Source organism: Harpia harpyja, chromosome 4 (genome assembly GCF_026419915.1).
Source record: "Harpia harpyja isolate bHarHar1 chromosome 4, bHarHar1 primary haplotype, whole genome shotgun sequence".
NCBI classification, from domain to species: domain Eukaryota; kingdom Metazoa; phylum Chordata; class Aves; order Accipitriformes; family Accipitridae; genus Harpia; species Harpia harpyja.
In genome coordinates, this window is record NC_068943.1 from 72,286,084 (window position 1) to 72,309,703 (window position 23,620).

Genomic DNA, 23,620 nt, shown 5'->3' on the forward strand with positions numbered 1-23,620 from the left:
TTTCTTCTACCCCTCATTCTTCCATTCATTAACTTCTACCTCAAGCAGGATTCAGAGAATTAGAGAGCTGGTTTGAATTGTATGATTTCAGCAGACAGCTTCTGAATTTCCCTACTATTTTCTGTTGCTGATCATATTATCCTTTCCTGAAGCTTTTAGACAAGTTACTCCAAGATAACTCAATGGGTTCCAATTTCTAGCTAGTATAGACAGAGAAACAATTTCCAGTATCCTAAGGACAAGGGAGGATTTCTGGTCTGTATGTGCACGCATGTATATTGCTGCTGCTGCAGTGAGTCACAGAAACTATCTGGTCATCATTAACTGACTCTCAGCTACATAGTTTTCCTACATGACTGTTTATTTGTATGTGTCTTCTGTTCTTTATTTTATATACTTGTAAAAATTAGAATGAGTCTAATCTGTCTCAGCATATCTCTCTCCCTATATTACTGGATTCTTTGAACTTTTATTTACTCCTGTTATCACCTACCTTCCATTAATTTTTTTATCCTAAAGGATTTTGATTACCTTTGTACAGTCCAGTAGATTATGCTAAACTTGGACCTAGGAACCTCTCAGTTCTAATTCTATGCTTACAGTGGTTTCAGTCAAACACAAGATATGGACCCAGATGCATTAATTCAGCCACATTCTGATTTAAAATTAGAAAATAGTATTACCTGTAATTTGAGAGCTCTCTCCTCTTCATTAGCTGCATCAAGAAGGTCATCAATGTCAATTTCTACATCTGGCATCTCTTCTTCCTGAAAAGCAAGAATTCCCACTTAGTCTATAGAGATATCCTTTAAGCTAGCCCAAAAGCAGCCTAGTGATAGTACACAGCCCCATCCGCCTGGAGCCAGACAAGGAGGAAATCAGTAAAGGACAGTGGCCTGATTCCTTGCTCCCAGGCCAGCAGAAGGCCAAGCCCCAGCCACACAGGAGGTTACAGCCCTTAAGCAACCCTTTCCTCACAGCTGGGAGTCATGTTACTAACCCATGCCCAGCAGCATAACTCATACTATTCTCACAGTACTGAGCAAGAGGATGAAGAAGAGGTCAGGGAAGAAGCAGCAGATAAAAGCTGCAGCAAGCCACGAAATTGCTTTGAAAACATTCTTGATTGCACTGCTTATTTTGTTACACTATGGAAGATCTCCCTCGCTTAAAGTTGTCTTTCAAGGATGACATACACACCCCATCAGAAGAGCTCAGATTTCCAGTGCCTGCAGTGACACATTAAGTCTAAGGCATACAGTATTTTAGAGAATTTTTTTTTAAACCTCCTCCACCCATACACTTCTGCTTTTGCATCACCAGCACATCAGACACACTGTTCCCTGAGTCAGAACAGCAGTCCACACATTTTGAAGGACCCCTGAGCTCTAGAATCCTAATGAGAATTCGTCATCCACAGATACCACCATTTATTGCATTTACAATTAAGCAAAAAAAATATTCTGCTGGCCATTTTTTGCATCTTCTCATCATAAAAGGCACTTCAAAATAGTAAAGCAGCTCCTCACTGCACATAGAGCAAACACTGGTCTCAGCCTCTCCCCCACACCAAGTCCCACCCTCGCAATGGCCTCAGTGCCACAGACACACAGCTCCTCCGTTGCCCCTGCTCCATCCGAGCCATGCACGGGCACTGCGAGTCTGTCCTCTCCCACAAGTACACTGTCATTGATCGGGTCACTGGTGCTGCATCACCTTGGCACCTCCTGAATTAAAGCAAGGACCTGAAAGTGTCCAAAGGGGAGAGTGGATTTGAAAGTCAGGATGAAGCAACAAGACCACTATACCCAGCAGCAGCTGTCTTGTACACCACCAACACTTTTCAAGATCCTTTAAAGAAGCATTTTGACAAAAATGCGGTGGTTCCAGAGATTTGCAAAAGTTTCAACAATTCTGAAATAATTTAACAGCTCCAACAGCAACTGCCACAGGTAACACCAAAATTACTCTTCTACTGGATAAATGAAGAGTCCAAACATTAGCAAGGAAGATAAATTAGCTCGAGTTAATCTACCAAAAGTTAAGTACCAAAGTGCTAAACAACTACCTATATCAGAAGCTCCACCTAAAATGCTAACTGTTCAACGTTTATTTGGGTGTGAGGAAGGAGGACACAAGTAGGATAAGTACCTCATTCCCCACCTTTGAAGGAAAATGTGCAGGAACATGATAGCGTAGCCGTGCAGGCTGTTAGACCCGATGAATAAAAAAAACAGAAAGCACATCCTTTGCCCAGTTAGCAGGTTCACTCCTTCAGCACATATTTTAGTCAGAAAGGAAGTGCGGGCATTTGCTGAGATTAATCATAGAAATACTAGTTACTGTAACACAATCTGGCAATAAGGGAGTTTCTAACCCAACGCTATAGACTCATTAGCAATTTATACAAGGGGAAGAGGAGAGAAGTCTTCCACAGACCAAAAAGATATTCAGTAAAAGCCATCAATATTGGAAAAAATAAGGATTAATCCATAATGGTGGTACACTTACTTAGTAGCTTCCTATCCCAACTCTACACTAATTCGCATATCACACTAAGAACCAGAAATTCCCTAAATACAGTAAACCTCCTGAACATTTTATCTAAGCAGCTCATTATAAATACTATTAAGATAGGAAGCCTGGAGCTACCGTTGATACTGTAAACTTAACAAAATATGCACCCATGGACCTGCATAAATGCCAATTATGCATCTGTCTGTGCTTAGAAGTGCTGTTCAGCACACTGAATATTTTTTCAGATACACATTTTGAACTCTTGCCTGTCAGTGTGGCATTCTGGCAAACTGAAATGATGTTGAAAGGCAGCAGTGAGGGGGAATTCCCTAGAAGGTATATAATGCTTTTTTGTGATGACGCTTCATTGAAGCCAAGCGTTCCTGAAAGGTTAGTTTTACTCTGATTGGTACCAGTCATGTGGGAGAAATCCTCGCTTCTATCCCTCTTCACTCGTATCTTCTTCAAATCAACTTTGTCCTACATCTTCAAGGTTCACACTGCCATCAGTCAAGAGGGCAACTGTACCAGTAATCACTGAAGCTTTGGTTTAAGAGGTAACACAGCTCCTCTACATGAAGGAAAGCCATAACAAAAAATAAATTAGGAATACTTCAGAAACCTTGCGTCTGACATACTGGCATTCAATTAAGTTACACACAATCTTTTACAGAAAATGTATCTTCTCACTTCACAGCAGATTTGAACTCTGATACACAACACAAATGGAGGGGGAAGACCCAAAAGGTAACTCTTGCTCTTATTTTTGGCTGAATGAACAAGCATAATCAAAGCATTTTTTCCCCATCTGAACTACTGTGCCTGCATGATCTCAAGAGTTTTATGTTAGGCATGAAAAACATGCACTTAGGTCAGGGGCCTTGACCACTCCACAACAGCTGTAATGACAAAGGGAAGGAAGAAACAGTCATGTCTTCTGTTTGCCTGATTTTATTGGTCAGTTAAGTGTCATTGATCCTACTACAATTAGGTAGCTAGATCCAGATTAGGCTGGGGCAAGCCTGAAAGGGGCTGTGCATAGCCAAAGGATGGTATTTCAAGGGCCTTGTTAGTGCCATGAAGCTGTGCAAGAAAACCAAAGCACTGCCATGTTCTGCTCCAGTGAGAGGGAAACAAGGTGTTGCAAATAGCAGATGATGGGGGGGGGGGAGCAGGGGGGGTAAGAAACCACAAGAAGCAGGCTGACAGGGAACAGCCCCCAGAAAAGCTAAAATAAGAGGTGTGGGGTTTGCGGGTGCAGACACCCATCAACTGAAACAGTTGGGGGAGGAGAGGATGGACACTCTCCTTTTAAGCACCCTCTCCAGTTTGCATTAAGGACGTAGGCAGGACATGAGCCAATTTCTGCTTGAGTATTCAAAAGTCAAAAAATATCACCAAAGTTAGCTTCCATGCTATTTAATGCAACTTGCATTGGAAGACAGCCCTGTGGTTATTTTAGGTTGCATGAATTCTTTGCAGGCTACTGGCAAAAGACTTTGGGGCACAGACATGCATTAAGTAGTAAATAGCTGTAACAGTTCAAGACATTACAACATCTCCAACTGTTTGCTATTTAGCCTCTGGCAGAGATGATCACAGCCCCAACAGCGAATGGAACAGAAACAGGTGAACATCCCTTAGTGAGACAGGGAAAAGGTCTGACATCCTCTGAAACCACCACCTACAGCAGCTTAAGCCAAAGGACTGGATTTTGCAGGGCCAGCTGAACAACACTTGCACACTCTAGTCTACTGACCCTGAGGACAGCACCTCCAGCACAGCAACAGCAGGTCTGACATCATTACAAGTACTTAGTAATTAAACATTTATCTGAGGGTTTACAATTTAAAGGACAATAGTTGTCCTGTGAATAACTTCACAGTATAAACCCAACCCTAAAATTAGCGTGCTATCCCTCATCCTCACTGCCCATTCACTGTGCATCATCTCATTCACAGAGCTGGGAAATAATGAAACAGGTTGGTTTGGTTTTTACTTTAGATTTTAAGTTTGGGAGAGAAAGAAGAAGTTAAGTGCAGCAAGAAAAGTTAAAGCCATCATTTGTATAGTGAGTTTGGAAGCAACCTGAAAGGACAGCAAGAGAAAGATGAAGGAAAAGGAGGGAAAAAAGACCATACAATTCAGATGTATGAAAGTTTCAGACCGCATGAATCAGGGACTTCTCTCAAAGTCCTGGAAGATGACCAGCATAAGTGATCAAAGCCAAACTAGAAAATAGGACCAGTTCTTTCAGAAGTATCCATTTAATATATGAAAAGATTTATTTATTTATAAATAGAGGCATTTGCTGGACATCTAATACAGCTAGCTTTAAACAAGTTCATCTGCAGATATGGATGGCACTGCCCTAAAAAAATCCCAAGTGTTCCTCATTGCAAAGCATTCAGTTGTTTGGGGGGACTTATGGGTCAGAGCAAAAGTAGATAAAAGTGAGAATAAAAAGAATAGTTTAAGTGATCAAAAATTATGAAACCAGAATCAAAGAAAGTTCTTCTTGACTTAAAGCTAATTCTAGTTAAGTGAAGAGTCAAAATAAACAGCTAAAATAAAGCTGTCTGCAACACAAAAAAGCTGCTAGTATCTATTGATTGGCATGAGGAACAGAATATTAGGAAATGACATTAAAGACAGCAAGAGACTCAGAAGTGCCAGGGTTGGGGACACTTGCAGTAGGAACAAGAATCCTCAGTAGTACAACCCAATTACTAAATGACCATATGTTTTCTCCAATCCTAAAAAAAATTAACAGCAGTAATGCCATAGCAGCCATGATGATCTAATGTTAGACATGCAAAAAAACCAAATTATCTCCCATTTCTGTTGGTCAATGTGAAGTGGTTCATGCAACAGTGAATATTAGTTTGCACAGTTGATTATCAGCGAACACATTTAGGATCCTGCTCCCAGTATGATACAATCCTTATGCAGTTACATCCTATTTTCTCCCCCATCAGACACCTATCTCATTAGCAACCAGTCAGTTGAATGTGAAATCTCAAAGGCAACACAGAGTGCAAGGCTCCACACCCCTAAGCACACGCCATCCAGTCTCGGTTTCAACTAGGAGAAAAGCCTGGGTCACACCCGGGCTGTTCTAACCAGAGCAGCAGCCTCTTCCACTAACACCAAGTCTACCTTTCTTCATCACTCTTGTTCATTAAGTGCAGAGACAATAAAGGCAAAGTTACCGGATTTGTCCACTCATTTTCAGTCAATGATCCTACTGTTTCTGAATAATCATAATTTATCTGCAGCACTGTGGCTATTTACAGAAACCTTCTCCTGTGCTGAGTGTGTCAAAGCCTTGACCTCATGTGGATCCAGTTAAATACCTAGAAAGGAGGGACACTAAGTGTCCGCTTCTCAACAAATGGCTTACGCAAATTGCCCAGTATCACACAGGAACACCAACTGCATCTATAGCATGGTATGAGTGGCTGGATAAAAGTCAAGGACACAGTGTTTTATCTATATGGTCTAGATCTGATCTACCCTCACCACTGGAGCTAGCAAGGGACTGTGCCCATAGCCTTGCACACACACCACTAGAGGGTGGTAATACTTTACAAACACAGCAAGGGCCCCTGAAGTTGCTGGTAGAGCATGGAAGAGTCTTGAGACCTAGATTCAGTTCTCAGGTCTGCAGAACAGCAGTCTAACTTCTGCCCTCAAGTACCCACTTCTCTCTGGCTCCTCCTTAAAAATTTAGTCCTCAGCTTTTACTCACAGCTTGGTTCCTGCAAAATCCTACCTCCTCTGCTCCTACATGTCCTTTCTCCTCAGCTGAGGGCCAGAGGAAGGACCACTGCAAGCAGAGAAAGCAGCAACTCTCAGCCCCTGAGGACTGTGACCAGGGCTCCCTGCCAAGAACAACAACAAGAGCCCAGCCCCTCCTAGTTCCCTATAGAGGAAGCTTGTTCACATAAGACAATCTTTGAGCTTATTGCCAAACTTTAACAAGTTTGGGCACATGACAAGCACAAGTGAAAGAGGAGGGAAGATGCTTGATTAAATTGAGAACACTTTCATAAACTGGCCACAGGCATCTCTGACACAAAGCAAGTCCGCTCCCTCCTAAATTCCCAAGATCAGACATACTAGTGTTTCAACTAAGCTGTTGAAAGTCCTCATGCAATGCAGAAAAACCACTTTTTTTCCTCCTGATTTTAGTTTCAGCATCAGAAATAACTAACTCTTACCTAAAAGCCTTTCCAAGATACTCCAGCTGAGGCAGGCACCTACTGCGAATCTCTTCAGCTCAGATAATTTCAATTTGGACAAGTTTAACATTTTTAAAGTGTGTTTTCCAGTTGTTAAATCAAGGGTAATGCTAAGAAGAATGCTTATGGGGCTCTGCATGGGAGAATACACACCTTGCTGTGAAGCAGAGGAGGAGCTTACCTAGGAATCATCAGTGCCTGGCAATAAAGAGGATGTAACAAAGCTGCGGGGAAAGGTTATTAAGCTAGATGAGAAAGACAGACAGACACACACACGATAGCGTCTACACAGGCAGGTACAGCTGGACCTTAGCTTACTCAGCCAGTGTGCACAAGCTGCACGGTCAAGAAACTATAGCTGCATTAGTGCAGCTTTCAGACCAAGAGAATAAACACTGTTGGCAGAGCATTTACATTCAGGTGCCATAGTTTATTAACACAGCAATCAGATTTCCAGACCAAAGCTTACCCACATCCACCTGGCTCAGAGAAGAAAGAGCTAGCTAAAGCCTGTCTGCATCTACCAATTCACCCTATGTTGATTAGTAGGTAAGTGGGCAAATAGCCTGAAGCTTGTATTAGGAAGAACACATCTTACTCCAAGGAAATCCCAAAGAGGAGACCTGTTGGAGATTCATGTCTGAACCCAGGGAACAGGGAGCACTCTCAAGCTCCCAGGTCTAAAGTGTAACTTAACAGCATCCCAGGTCCATGTCAGTATGCAACTTAGGTGTGTGCTGCCCCCAACCAGAGACACACTATGAGAAAAAGCACAGGATTACATGTTAAAAAAAGGATACCACCATGTTCCTTGGACAATTGGAAGAGCATGCCCATCCCACCACCTAGCCAGCCTTCACTGAAACAATGTGGTTAGGAATTCTTCCTTCTCCTTCCTCCCCTTATCCCAGCACAAGCAAACACACTCTTCTAACACATCCACTTCAAAAGAGACAGATTTGCAGAAATAACCTTATTTAAATTAAGTCAGTAAAGGCTGCAAGGACAATACTGACTGGGTGGAGGATATGACAGTGACTAGATCCCTTTGGAGTTTCCAGGCTAGTACTTTCTGTATAAGACATACCTTTAATATATCAGGATGTCCATACACATCACTTTAAGCAGCTGGTGAACAAGTCACTTGTGAAAACATGAGTCCTGCAACCTGAAGCTTCAAAGAGCAGGGAGCTCACTCTTGACCACCAATGAGCAAGGAAAAAAAGAGAGGAGACTGAAGCTCCTTCTTTAGCTTTAGATCAACAGCTCATTCACTATTTCTGGTGAAGAACTACATAGCTTTCACAGTATTGTCAACTGCAAATATTTGAAAAAAGCACATAGGGCTGCAAAACCATACTGTCACAAGGTGACAATAACCTGTTGATCTAACACACTCGTCTACATGAACGAACTAGGGTACGCTCTCCAATAGACAGCAATAGGGAGTCAAAGGGAAAATGAGACTAGGGGTCTGAAGGGCTTTTACTCACATTTCATATAAGCCATTTACAAGCATTCTGGTGAAAAATACAGTTCCTTTTTATAGGCTTGGTAAGATGTCCTAAAGTTAGCCCTAGTTAAAAAGACACTAGCCCATGGTACATCTGAAGCAAATAGTTTCCTTGGCCAAAATGCAAAAACCAGACAGAGAAGAGGGATCCTGTGAGAATGTCTCCTTAATGGCTGGTTGTAAATATTCAGAATCACTTACTCCTTTTTGAAGGCTATGAAAGGGGGTAAAGTTAGCCAAAACATTCACAGAGGAAGAGGCACACAGCTGAAGCATAAGGGCAGCCTCTAAGTAGCTTAGCCTCCTCCATACCCACCACCATCTCCATTATCATTTCCTGTTATACAGGTAACAGACCAGTTTGAGCAATATGTCCCTTACAGGCAAGGGAGGGACCCAAAGTTTGGATTTAACCAGCCTCCACAATGACAAGTTTAAAGATTTTTAAATTTTAAAGGGATGCAGTCAAACAACAGGGACATGCTTCCTCTGTGAGTTACATTATCTGACAACATAACTTGTCAGCTGGTACTCTTACAAGCTGCCTGGAAAGCATATAATCACAAAGGTCACAGGTTTGGGGGTTTGGTTTTGGGTGGTGGGAGGGAGGAAGGAATTCAGGAGAGAATGGTGTCAAGCAGGACAATCCCTGTATATTACCCTAGGCAAACTGGGACAGTAACCCTGTATGTTAGTGTTGCTTATCAATACCAAGAACAGCTCAAACTTCCTTATTTAGAAACAATTATAAAGAAAAAACATAGTGCAAAACAAATTTAAAACAACTTCTGGGAATCACTTAAGTATATGGGCATCTTAATGTCCATGTATGTGCCAGGAGTTAGGTACAGCTGTAGCTTCAGAATTCAAATAGAAATGAAAAATACACTAACAGGGCAATGACTATACAGGACACAAAACACTTAAAATTCTAGTTATGAACCTCATTAAAGAAATTAACAACAACTGATATTTTCAATAAGCAAGGGAGGAGCACCCACTCAAGCCAAGTTCTTCCATCTCATTACCCAAGCTGGCTCTTTCTCTTCCCTCAGTCACTGTAAACCGTTGTTGTTTGTTTCAAGCTGGCACTGCCACAGATCAGCCTCTTCTCTTGGCTCTCAAGTGACTGTAGAGCAGATGAAGTGGACAGATGCTATTCCAATTACAAGTTCCATTCAAAGAGTCAGCCCCTCTAAAGCAGTATACGCAGCCTGAATTTTTATTATAAAATAGCACACAAGTCCACCAAAATAGCAACAGCACAATCCCGGCACTACGGTGATACAGAAAGAAGCAACTCTGTTGTGCCCTTACTTCAGTTGGGGTACCTCTGTCAGCATGGAGGGATCAGGGTTACGGGCAGAGATAAGAACATCATCCTTCAATGCAATTCCTGTGAAAGCTCCCTTTATGGGCAAGCCTTTGTGAAAGAGGATAGGGAAAGGACCTCCACATCCAGAGCATTGGTCCCCACCCAGCTTCCCTGAATATCTTCACCCCCCTGCCCCCAGAACACAAGTCTGCCTGCATTGACACTCAACACAGAGGCAGCTGCTGTCTTTGCAGATGCCACTGCAGTTTTGCCTTTCCTTCAATTAGAAGGCTAGAGAGCAGAAAGACAATGGCAACAGACCATGATTTCCTCTGGACAAACTCCTTACAGCTACAGGCTGCCCAAACACTGAATTTAAGTCAGCTGCTTAGGTCCTACATCAGAACATGGTTAGCACATATGACATATTACCCCATTTAAGGGGTGGGGGAAAAGTAAGACAGCCAACTGTGTCAAAAGTCAGCTGGAAGAAGGGAAAGGGAAGGTTAAGTTAAAGCACAGTAAGACAGGTAGAAGTACTGCCAAACCATTCACTAAAGTGAAGTTACTCAGGGAAAGGGAGGCAGGGCCAATTTCAGAGGACAACTCAATATATAGAGGCTATGCAACTAAAGGTTTTTGGAATTGGAGCAATAGAAAATCTGAACCACTCTCCTGCTACTGTGTTCTGCTGCACCACAGACAGATACCGCACATCACATCTAACCTGCCTTAGTGCCACATGGTTATGCCAACACAAGGCTTGGAATAAAACATGGTACCACTTCGCATCCAACAAAAGAGCAAGTAGTTGAAGACCCGTTGACATATTTACTTGAAGCTAGCACTTTATAACATTAGTAGCTTGTAACAGACAAAGCATCAAAACTTCCATGAGCTGTTTCAATGTAGATTCTGGCCTACCTACACACAAGAGTGATGGCAACAGGATATTTAAATGGAGGTCAGGAGATCTCTTTAATCAGTAAAGGCTAACCAGCCATTAAAATTCACTGTATACTTCTGCATCAATGTGACCACGACTGTCAGAGACACCTCTGTTTTTATATAGACCATGTGAGAATGCCACAGTGACCTCAGTCAAATGCTCTAAAACCGTCTCTGCAGAAGAGGAAACTTTGGTCCTCTCTTTCCACAGTTCCCTGTTCTGCTTGCTAGCAGGGCCACAAAGCTGCTATTGAAAGAATAATGTGTTACGAGAGCTAAACTGGAGTTTTATTGCACTTCAAACCCTGCCAACTCAGTTGAGGCTGGGCTTGCCTAGCAGACACGCTGCCTACTGTTGGTCACCAACACACCTGTCAAGTTTTCTCAGCTGGAAGGAAGACTTTCTGTGCTCTTTCAGGAGGCTGTGCCATTTTACTTAGACACCCTCAGAGCCAGCATGGGCTGGCTGCCACATTTCACTGGCTGCATTCTCCCATCAGCAGCAGGGAGGTAACTGTATGTACAGATGCAGGCTTCAACTCCATAAACAGCACTGGAGGCTTGTGCAGGCGCCTCAACCAATAAAGATAAATAACAGATCCTTTTACTTTTCTTCTCCCCACTTCTGTTCAAGAATTTTTCTTCCTCTCAGCTTTTTTCTTTTTAATTATGAGAGCTAAGGAAGTAATTTGCAAAGAATCAACAGGAGTAACTTTTCCTCTTATTAGCTGCTAAATGGGCTTTTGTAAAAAGTAAAAAAAAAAAATGCATACACACACTACTCAGGTTTGGGTTTTTTTAGCAAATTAATTTCTTGGTACCCTGTGTTTTAACAAGGTTTCAAAAGAGGCTGTTATATAGGTGACTGAAAATACTTATCCTGGGCTCTGGACTTGCTATTTTTAGTTCGGTATTTATCTGTTGCTTGAATGGGTGACTGAAACACTAGTCAGGGGTCACACACTTGCAGTGCTGACTCTGGTCTGTCCATACACAGTAGTTCTTCTATGAGCAGCTGTTTAGGAAGCACTTGCTCAGATCTCCTGCCATAAAGCATCCAACAGTGCGAAACCAAATTAGGCTCTGACTTGGAACAGAACAGCTTCTAGGAATCTGATGCCAGCCAAAAAACACAGTTTGGCAAGCCTTGCTTGGTTCGTGGCCCCATCATTCATTTTAATACTTCCATTGGTTCATTTGGGAAATGGAAGTTGAGAGTCAGATACAACTTGTTATTTACGCTTATTTTACCATATGGGTATTTAATAACTTCAGAAAAATTGTGACTGCCCTTAAAAATCAGATGGCTTTAACTATGACACTGATCCAGCTGCCCAGTACAACAGAAACATGGCCACTTCTCCTGAATAGGCAGAATACCTCTTTGTGCTTTCCTCTCCTGGCTGGGAAATCCTTGCCTAGTCTACCAGGAAAAGTCACCATGATGTCAATGCAGACACAGCTGTGAAGTTAGAAAAAGGCATCTTTCCTCAACCTTTCCCTACAGACAAAATAGTACAAGCCAGTAAGAAATATACAAGGAAAGCTCCATTTCTCTACCACTTGAATATTTAATAAATGTCTCATCTGAGAAGTTTGTATCCATAGAAGATAGAGCAAACAAGTAAGTGCTGGAAGGTGAAAGCTGAACATCAAGTTCAGACTATATTCTCTGCCATTAGTATGGGCATATTAATTCCTTTCAAAATGGTGATTTTCAATGGAAGCATTCAGTTCTTTCTTGCATTGAGGTGGTGTCTTCCCAGCTGGTTTGTTAACCAGCATTTCTGTCTTGCAGCATCACACCTCCTTCACAGTTGCAAAAGCACCATTTCACTACCTGACATACGGGTTCACAGGTCCTGTATGCCATCTCATCCCGTTTTAGTTAACATCTAATTGTCAGCAAGTTTTAGCCCATTCTTTTTTCCAAAATTCTTTTATTATATCCAAATGTAGCATATTTGAAAAGAATTTAGGCTTTAGCCTTCATTTTAGGATACCTCCATTTCAAAGCTCTAAGTAGTCTGGCAAAAGTGTCTTCCCATTCATTTAGTTTCAAGTATACACATTCACTCTTTCCTGAGAGTCTCTGAAGAACAGGTTGTAAGGCAGCACTATAGTTCCACATTAAGAGCATATCCTTGCAACCAGAGCACTGGATGCAAGAGAAGAGTTCATTGCAAAGAAGTCCAAAGCACCACTAAAAGAAAAGCTTCTGGCAAACCCTTCTGAGTCCCAACTCCTCCCGCATTCTTCTACCCATTTCACTATGAAGCCCCCTACATCCCTACAGGCATGTTTACCTATCCCAAGAGAGGCGAACTTTTGTTCACTGCCAAAGGATTGCACTCTAAACAACCAGCTAACCTTATAAATGGTGTTGCCATCTGGAAAATGCAAACTGAAAAAGTATCATTTGACAGAGTCTGCAGATGATCTGCAACAACTGTTTTAAGAATAGATACCAGCCTAACTGCCTTCCAAGGTAGCCTGCAGTATCAGGACCTCCCACTTCCTCTCCCAGGATCCTTAAACAGTGCACTTTTCCAACTGAATCCTCACTTTGCTGTGGTCAGCCTAAAATTTGCTCTCCTTCTCCTGCTTCAACTTCAAGATTTATCTTTCTTAAGCAGATGTCATAAATACATGTTAAAATATTTTCCTCCATTTTTCACAGACACGCAAACATGCAAAGTCAGGACTTGTCAGCAATCTCTAATCATCTGCATTGTTGAAATGGTCACAGGCTGAAGAAAAATGTGTGTTTCTCTTCCCAGTGGCATTCCAGTAGAATTAAGAGTTATGGATTATATGGATTTTTTTTTTAAATGAATAAAAGCTTTGTGGCTTCATAACCATAGCCTGAAGAGTCATTTAAGGCATACTGAAGAAAAAAAAGTATAACATCAGACAAAATATTTGTTGTTTTGACTTGGTATCAAAGTAAAAAAAACCAAAGTCATTCTGAAGCATCTAATTTACTAACAACTTTACTTTTTAAATGCTAAGGAGCCCATCATCTTCCAGGACATGCTATCTTGCCAGCAGCAAACATGTGGCAGACCTTTTCACATTGGATAATGAAAATAACGTGGTGGGCTACATGACCATGACAGTGTTAACAAGCCCAAAACAGAATGGGGCCAAAATGCTGACGTGTCCCTCTGCTCCTCAGATACACAAACAGGCAATATTTTCCAGCACAACTGTAAAAATTCTACATGCTTATGGAACAGCTGCTAGCCCTCACAAATCACTGTAGCTGAAAGATGATGCAGGCAAACAGAGCAAGTCCAGGACTGATGAGGGCCCTTACATGAGATGAACTTACGACTGGCAATATCAACAACAGAGAAATTGCAATTGGGCTGAACTGAAGGGAAAGAACCCCAACAGGCTGCTGAAGGATGAACACTAATTTTTTTGTCCCTTTCTTAGCAGCACAACTCCTATGTACGTGCTAAAGAAAACAGCTGCTTAAACTGTTTCCTGTGACTGAAATACAGCTCTGGGAAAGGACTATTTTTTAAAAGCTGTATCAAGCCTAGCCCTTCATTACTGGGTTGGAGCCCCAGCAGAAGGGCTATAATCCTCACATTTTCAAGTTAACAGAAGAGTGATAGACTACTCTTAAGTATGCTAATTAACACAGTAGGCAAAAAAAAAAGGTGGGGAAGGGAAGAAGATTTTAAGGGGAGTGTAATTTTCTCAAGTATCCCTTAAATGCCGGAAGGAGCCACCTTCAATTATCAGGAAAACCAAAGCTTTGCAGAAAGGAGAGAACTTGCATGCATAGTCAAGATCTCATTTCTTAAATAGTTTCCTGATTCTGTAGGACAGCACACACCAGGACTACCTGGGATCTAAAGCACTTCGATGTAAATCAGAAATCCTCTGCAACTCTTGAAGTCCAGAACACAACCAGAGCAACACTTCTGGTTAGCATTGAGTTTCCAGAGGCCAAAACAAGGAGGTGTTAAACACGGGCTTTGTCTACAGCCAGCTAGAAACAGCTTTTCAGACAGAACCCAAATGAGTACAGCAGTCTTTCAGTTTTCTCCTGAAGTTATTTACCTACTATGCAAAGCATTTCCAGCAGTTTAGGTATATTAAAAATATAGCCAAACAGTAGCTTCATTCAGATTGATGTTCTACTGAACTGCAATACTATTTCATGTTACACCATCCAACAGCACACTATATACACAGTATATACATATATATACACACTAACCCTTCAGAAGCATGTTAATAGACCACAAATATGCACCTACATACACATATGTATGAACAGTTACCTGTTGTTACAGAAAGTTACCAGAAGAAAAAATCTGTACGCAGATTTCTGCGATGAAAGTATAGGTAGCAAGGCCTTGAAGAAGCACAGCTTGCCGTAGCACAGCAGAGCATATTAACAAGCCATCTGTTCATTATAACAAGCTCAACAGGATTCAGCTTCTAGCTGCAGAGATGCTACCTACAGCATGTCCCTTGATCAAGCAGACAATTGTTGGATATTGCCAAAGTCTTGCCACATCCCTTTCAGAGAACATGTTATATGTCTCTGCCACCAGCACAGTCTGGATTTAAAAACTGCTTTCCCAGGGGGCTGTGCCTTTGAGCAGAATTAGTCACACTAACAGGCAGCCCAGAGTCAGGTTCCTCCAGCTAGAGATATGCAGACATAACCAATGCTATTTGCTTAAAGCTCTCAATTTCTGCTCTCACCTTGGAGAAAGACGCACTGTATTTCCAGGAACACAAGCACTGAAGAACAAGAATCTGTTCTCAAAAGAGATACTGGTTCTTGAAAGAGACAAAACCAACATTTCTCTCTAGTCCTCTGCAAGCAAGATGACTAGTCTTTCAGTCTGTTCCCCCTTGCTATGTTTCTCCCTTCAAACAGAGAAGTTATGAAACAGCTGTTGCTTTTGCCAGCTTTGTGAGAGGCGAAGAACAGCAGTCAGAAGTAGCAGCAGGGGAACAAGAATGTAATATACTCCAGGTCCCATCTGTTGAGAATGGGTGACAGAAGACAGAGGGCAAGGAGACAAATAGAGACTCCAATGTACAGTTGAACAGCTCCTTTCTCACCACCTATCTTAGGTTCTTTGGCTCAATATCCAGCAACTGCAGCAAAGGAAAGGACAAAACTCTTCAAGTTAAATGTACAATATCAATCAATTTAGTATCTTGATAGTGTTCACAAGCAAGTCAATTAATACACTGTGCAGCCAGTATTTTGGCTTAGTTGTTACTCTGCCATGTGGCAAACTAGACAAAGCAGATGGTCAATAAGCTCTGTTAAACTGTCAGGGCCAGCTATTATGAAAAGACACAAACCAGCTCTCTGCTAGTTCCAAAATTAAGCTAAGTCTCAGCAGCCTCAGTTCAGTTCCTCCTCCTAGATAGGCTGGCATCAAAAAAAATCAAGGTTAAACTAATAACTTTCCCAAGGCTCCAATCCTGAAGTTTAGAGCACACCAGGCCCCGTGCTAAGAGATGCTCAAGTTCATTAAAAGGCACAAAAATGTGAGAATAGCCAGTATCATCTGCACTACACTAAGAAACCACTGACCTGGGAAATCAGCTGGTTTGCATCTTAAAAAAAATAATAAAAAAGTGTAGCACTTAAGTCAGGAGAGCTAGGATTCAAGTCAAATATTAACTCCTCAGCTTTTGAATTCCAAACAGGGAAACCAGCACAGCTTAAGTTTCACTTAAAAGGATCAATCTGTAAGAAGTCAAATTTCAAAATACTTTCTGCTCTTCACCAAAACAGTTGTTGTCACACTTAAACTCTGAAACAATCTCAGACACTTTACCTCACACGTACCTCCAGATAGTACTTTGATCCTCACAACAAAAGACAGACGCTCTGAACAAATAACCAAGCAGAATTGAAGTCTAGTTCAGCAAACAGCACGAGTTTTGCCATGTTAGACAAGGTTTCTGGCAGGGCACACAGCTACACCTTGCTTTGTTCTACTAAAGCTCACCTCTTCCTGCTACGGTGGCCCCTCTGTCTACTCACCAAGAGACATTCATGTAGGGGCCTTGTTCTGAGGCAACTCCGGAGACAAGTGTTCATCTTGACAAAAACATGCCTCTGCCTCCCCTACAACCTCCCATGACAACAGGCTTTACTTCAAGGCCTTCAGGTGGTACAGTTTAACTTCTGTGTTTCCCCTGAGGAAAAGCACACCATGCAGTTTTAGAGCAGAGCACTGTTATGACAGCCCTAATCCCAGCTGCAGCAAGCTCGTCCAGCAAAACATGACACACATGCAGCCCTAGGCCTCCACAGAGCTCTTCTGAAATGAAGCATCAAATAAAGAGACTGGTATTTCTACAGTGCCCAAGCAAAGTATGTTGCAGTTTACCTCAAGAAGATGGGAAGTTCTGCTTTCCCAAACAAAAGCAGCTGCACCTCTACACCAGGAGACCAAGAACAACTAACTTTTATTAGTCTCTAGTACAACAGACCAACATCTCAAACAGAGCCAACCAAATAACGAACGTGTTTGCTTAGCACAAAGTAAAAGTGAAATTTTATCATATTTTAAGGAAAACTTTGACTACTCAAAGGCTCATGCATCTACATCCATAGGCTTCAGTCACACTTACGTAGGGTATCATATTGACTATGACAATGCAAGCATGTTTTGCTCCCAGGGCCATAAGGAACCCAGGCAACACCTATGTGTACTGCTCCCCAGCCATATAATGGCTAAGCACAAGACATAGTGCTAAAGCAAAAGGCACATCTAGCTAAAGCAGCTAAAGTTTGCTTAGGATTTAAAAGTTTTGGGCCCAGTTCTCTATAAACCCCATGAGGAGAGGCTAGAAGCTTAAACGTGTCTTTCAGGCCACAGAACACATGGAATAGTGTCACAAAAATACTGTAGCTAGAAGTTGGTTTGATGATGCCATTTCTTACTGCATTTTATCATTTATATTTACAGTAATTGAAAGTCTCCCTTAACAGACAAACTGCAAACTTTACTAGGGCGTCTTGAGAAGGCATCCAGTGAGCTGATGCCCCTGTCTCTGCAAACTCATGAAAGGCAAGTTCTTGAAGTGTCCTTCTAGAAAGCCACCTTTGTGTTCACATGCAAAATATTATCAGTTAAACATTCTGCCACCCAGAGCCTTTTCAGGGTCCAAGATGACCCTCATTTTTAGCACGCTACTTTGAGGCCAGCCACCTCAGATGAGAGCTTTAGACTACAAACAGCTTTTGGATGGATCCTACACCAGCTCACTTGGGTGCATTACAGTCACCATCACTAGACACCTCAGTACCACATTTTTCAGGCAGTACTACATCTCATGTGTGTTTGCAACTAAGCACCTATCACAGCAGGGCTCTAATCTTAGTTGCTTGGTCTTGCAAAAGCTCCTGCAACAGCTGCCAAAGTAATTTTAATCATAAGTTTGCTGGCATCATTCAGAAGCTGTTGGCAAGTGTAATTAAGGAGTCAAGAGAGATCAACTTTGTCTAAATTAACTCATGATTTGTGTAATATGGGCTCAAAATTTCTGTATCTTGAACTCAGACAATACAATATATTTACAGCAAGGAGCCACACCAGCTTGAGCAAGCATCAGGTGAGGCTGTAACAGCATGGGTTTCCTCCTTCTGGACAACACTAGCTAGTTTCTATCCTCTGGCAGACTTTCAAGAAACCATTCAAAGAATTCACCTGGATTCACACTTCAGCTACTCATTCTTCTGAGTTTTACTTTCCTTCCACTCTTGCATCTTGGAAGCACTTGGAGGTTAGCCTTCTCCTTTCTTCATCTTCCCTGCTTTCAAACACATTGATCACATGACAACCAAAATTCATACACATGAAGCTGCTTAGTATGTAAACAGACATACCTAACTCAAGAGCAGCCATCTTCCAGAATGAGACCTTCATCTGATCAAAATCATTTGTGTTGGGCAACATCTTAAAGCAAAGCTACCAAGGCCCAGGACTCACAAGTTGGGATTTCTCTCACCTGGCTATGTCTACCACCCATCTACAGTAAACAACAGGAGACTATAAAGGGAGCATCAAGCAATTACAGCATAGAGGTCTGTCTCACAGTAGATGAATCTTACTAATGGTATCTCTCATACCTGCATGGAAGACCTGTATGCTCCTGTTATGGGAGTAGCTCAAGTTCACTGCTGCTATTTTTGATTCTGAAGGCAATATACAGCATTATCCTAACCTACAGCTGGAGCCAGTGCCCTTCTTCAGATATTGATAAAAGTTAACCAGTGTACCTTGGTAAAGGTTGAGTCAGGACATGAGACTAAGGACAGACTGTCTTAAAGTCTGGCTGATTGCGTTACTCATACTGCTTTGCCAAAAGAGGCATGTTACAAATCACAATTAATGTAATTTCATTTTTCCATCTGTTACACTGTATTTTAAGACTTAACTTTTTACTACCAGATCAAATGAAACCCATCAAAAGTTCTACAGATGGGCACTACCAGCTGGCTACTTTGACCACCCAACAAATGTTAATTTCAGTGCCAAAAAGAGCCAAACAAACCCTAGCCTGCCTCAAGTTAAACATTTAACTTGGACAGATTTTAATTAATTTACTCAATATAGTACAGTAGTCTTTTCTGTAGAAAATTATTTTCTACTTCCAGATACCAAAAAAAAGGAAGTAATACAGTCTGATCATCCTTTCTGCTCCAGTTCTTAAACATAATTTAGCTTTTTCTCATTAGTAGACCTTAGTCAGAGAGCTGACTGTTTTGCATTCTTCTCACATTATTCCACCTTTGAAATCAAAGATAGGATTGGAAACGCAGGAGAAGAAAATTTCAAACAGTTAAACATTACAATTTAAAATAAAATGGCATATGTAAAGGACAGCAGCATTCTCACTGACATGCTGTACTTAGCATATACATTCAAATTCAGAGTCTTTGGGTGGCAGTGAAGTATGTATAAGAAACGTAACGTCATTATCCTATAGGACATAGATAAGGAACTAACTCCAAGGAATCCAAAATAAAGTCCTTCAGTGGAGCTCCTTCTCAGATGACCCAGGTCTTGCAAAACACCTGCATACAAACCAAATACCTTTAGCAGCCTATTTCCATTCTAGGGACAAAGTGATAGCCATAAGTAAATCACAAACTTTCTGCAAACAGAAACCCCATTGAGTCTGACCTCACAGCCACAGTACAGAACCAAAGCCATTAGAAGGCATCCAGAAGCACTCCTGTGCATTTTTTAAGTACCAGTTGTGTGCTAGTCCATATTTAATACAGATCAGCCAGTCCAAGGGAACTTTGAATTCAAAGTATAATATTGTGTTAAACAAGTTATTTTTAAACTGGCTACTTTTCTTAGAAACATCCAAAGCCTAAGATTTGAGGCCCTTGTAGAGAACAGCCTGGACACAAACATGTTCATGAGGAAGACTCCTATAATCTTTGCTCCTCCAGATTCTCACAGGCCTGTTTCTATTTCCATCTACATATTTTCTCAAATGGGAGATATTCCAGGAACACCAGAGACGATAATCAAGTCTTCAGACATGAAACTGCATGAACATGCACGCAGAAGCAGGTGAAAGGAAGGGAATAAGATCAAAGTCAGGCACTCCCTTTCCCTCCCTGGGAAAAAAAGATAAGAGAGGAAGCTCCATGCTGCTTCTGTCTCATTTCTGTTGTTTCCCACTTTAAAAGATTTCAGTCATCAAAATAGTTTTCAGCACAAACTACATCCAACACATCCCAAAACAGCTGACTTCCACAAGACTTCTTGTAGATGGAACAAGAGTTCCCAGGGTAACACACAGGGCCACTGGGGTCTGGGGGGATATTTTGAAGTGGGTTGTTTTGTTGTTTTGTTACTTTACACTGTAGCACAAAAAAGAGCAATGACTCCCTTTGCTAATGAAATGGCACATCAACAAAGTAGATTCAGGGGATGACTAGTAGCTTGAAAATAAGTTTTACATCAGAGTCTGACTTGTTACTAAGAGGTAATTTTCTTTAAGACAACATCCACTTTAAAGTGAACATTGAATCCCATAAACTAAAAAAAAAAAAAAATATGGCACTATGATCTGCTAGCAGATTTGTCTGGTCTGTCAGAGACCAACATAGGAGCTACTTGAGAGAGGTCTATGTAACACATCTGTTGTTGAATTCCTCATGCCTGTTCTTACACAGAGCAGAAACAATGACATGGGTTAGGGAGCACCAGAGCTAAGGAAGCATGGGTTTCCTGTAATTCATGTCTTGATTCTCAGGTGCCCAAATACAGCTCTTCCCTTATTAAGAATATACAGGAAGCTATGCTAGCTTACCTGTGTGGATTCACTACCATCTAATAAAGGATGAAGATCTTCCTTTCAGTGAAGATACTCAGGGGGTCTCTAAGTTTTGTGAAAATCGGCAGCTAAATTCTACAGTTATCATCATGCTATGATATCATTATCCCTCTGGCCAATTTCAAGCTAGTATTGTAAGAGTTAGCATGGCAGAAGACACACACACGGATTTTCTGCGACTTTTAGCTTGCCATTTTAGCTTAATAATGGAAACAAATACACTTGGTGCCTTTAAAATACAACTAACCCTGTTCTAGTGGGAGTCCAAACTGGTATTGGCCAGAGAAGCAGCTTTCAGGATTTGTATTTGAACGGGTTCGGCAAGCTGTTCTGAGCTTGGAAAAAGTGTTTATGCCCATAAAAATAACCTGCTCAGCTTTTAAGTACCTTGTAGCACCAGCTCAGAAGACTTACTGCAGTAGAAGAGGACCCTTTTAAAATTGGTAGCGGTAAATCAGTGCTCAGGTAGCCCCAAAACCTCTTTTTATACCAAGTTAAAAGCCTGAGCTTTAGAGGACTCCCCATGCAGCATCACAACTGTACACGATCATTCTTTGTCCAACCTACATTATCAGATTTCTTTAAAACTCCCTTTTTAGGCATTCTAAAACATGTTAGCATACCACATTAGCCACAAGCTGCAAGAGATGCACATTTCTTTAGTATTTTCTCTTATCAATGAGCAAGGAAACAAAACAAGGAAAGAGTCAGCATAATCAAAGTGACAGGTGGATTCTGAAAATCACTTCAGGCTACAGCTAATAATAGAATACCCAGTTTCAAATTAAAAGTTTGGATGAGTAGTCTGACACCCTCAAATGCTAAAGAAACATTAGTGCTTTTCCAAGAGCTGGTCAGGGAGACCGAGCATGCCAAAATACAGGAGCAGCATGAGAATTCTCATGCAGTAATTGGCCTGAATCCAACCTCCTGGATAGACTTTTTCCTTCAACTAAGGGGAGCTGGGCTGCACACATATGCAGCCTCCAAAGGCAAGCTTTGCTCCAGCAGATCAAGCCAAAACATTCTAAACCTAGCTCAGACGAGGCACTGGCTGGCATAGGGTCATACCAGTCAGTACAAGGTGGTATCATCAGCTCCTTCCCACCAGCCTTCACTTGGTGCTAGCCGCCTTATTCATTCAAATGACCAGTGAAAGCAGAGTTTAAAGTTCACCTCACCACTTTCAGGATTTCTCCAGAATGAGCATGTGGTCAGACATTACAAATTCGGCATGAACAGCAGCAAACACACTTTCCACCCCTGCATGCCCCCATTTACTGAACTTCACTGTCAGAGCAACAGCTTCAGAAATGTCTGACTCCTTCCTGTGACAGAGGTCTTGGACAGCTTGGGCCATTTAAGAGGTCTCTAGCTGCTGGCTCAAAGACAACAAAGGATTGGGGCAGGAAGAACTGTTTTCTGAAACTAAAGAAGAGAAAAATGTCAAGATGTTTCTGAAGTAGCTACATCTGGACACTGTTTGAGGACCCCACATTCTCATTATTGCCCAAAGCTACCAAATAGCTACTTTTAATCCTCCTCGAATTCTTCCAAACCCAGATGGTTTGGAAAAAAGAAGATGGAGCAACCCCCTCAAACCCATCTTCACAGCTTGTAGAAGGTACATGTAAAGGACACTGTACCCATATTCCTCCCACAGGCAGGCAGCTTAGATAAAGCACAAAGGGTCCAGTTCTGCACACATGGTTCCAAGTACAGGAGTCAGGACCCTAATAAATCCTACATTCATAATAAGCAGTGCTACCTTCCATAACAAGAATTCACAGGATAAAATCTACTGAATATGGAACAGGTGCAGCAGCCATTGCCTGGTCATTTAAGCACAGCAGAACACAGGCATCCAGGGAGCATTTTATGACCAGGAAAGACTCTAACCCAAGCTTTTTAACTGGCCGATGGAATAGAGAGTTAAAAGAAGGTGGCAGAATCCATTGCCACTCACTAAAATCAAACATATCGAGTATTCCTTTGTTTAAAATCCCCATTACCTACAGCTACAAGTAGGAGATGAGCTGTGCCAAGAATACTTTTAGTTGTATTCCACTTTAAAAATGCTGAAGAACCTTCATATAATGCCTTTGGCATCTACCACTGAATAAAGACATGCCAAGTCATAGGACACTTTGTAACACGAAAATATTCAAAACCAAAATACACAAACTTGCAACACCATTTTCCAATATAAAGGGATTAAAAAATTATATACTTAATTAGAAAAATTAGGACATCAGTTTCACCTTGTTTCTACGCAGACCAGAACTCATTTCCTCCTGTGGTTTCAGATGTAGCTCTGGATGACTACTTATGCAAAGACAGTAAGGGAAGCAGGTTAATTTTTAAGTTCCTACGTGGTGTTGCTCTTAAATAAAGAAAAAGTACACACAGAGAAAAGAACTACTTTTTATAATTTATGAGAATCCAGGATGTATGCACTCAAATAGGGAATATTCATGTGAAATCCTGAAATACTTCAGATGGAGCCAAAGGAGAAGTAACAGCTGGTTGAGCTTCCAATCTACAAGGAAGATTCCAAATATACAGAGGAACAAGTGAGGGTAAATGAAAGTTGCAGTCAAAAATTACTCATCACTTGGTAAGCACAGCTCCGTGGCTTATGTTATATACACATTCAACCTGGCAATCTGGCTCAGGTGATAAGAGTTGTTTTGAGCACTGGGCCAAAGTTTTACATCAAAGCAT

At 41.5% G+C, this 23,620-nt stretch overlaps 1 protein-coding gene across 2 annotated transcripts in view; it reads right to left on the reverse strand.

The window, feature by feature from the left end:
• PPP1R14C (protein phosphatase 1 regulatory inhibitor subunit 14C) overlaps positions 1-23,620 on the reverse strand; it is a 53,497-nt gene that overhangs the window by 11,940 nt on the left and 17,937 nt on the right. For both annotated transcript variants that reach the window (XM_052784740.1, XM_052784739.1), the window contains exon 2: positions 684-767. In XM_052784740.1, the coding sequence (XP_052640700.1) occupies positions 684-767 (84 nt within the window). The remainder of the gene's footprint in view (positions 1-683; positions 768-23,620) is intronic.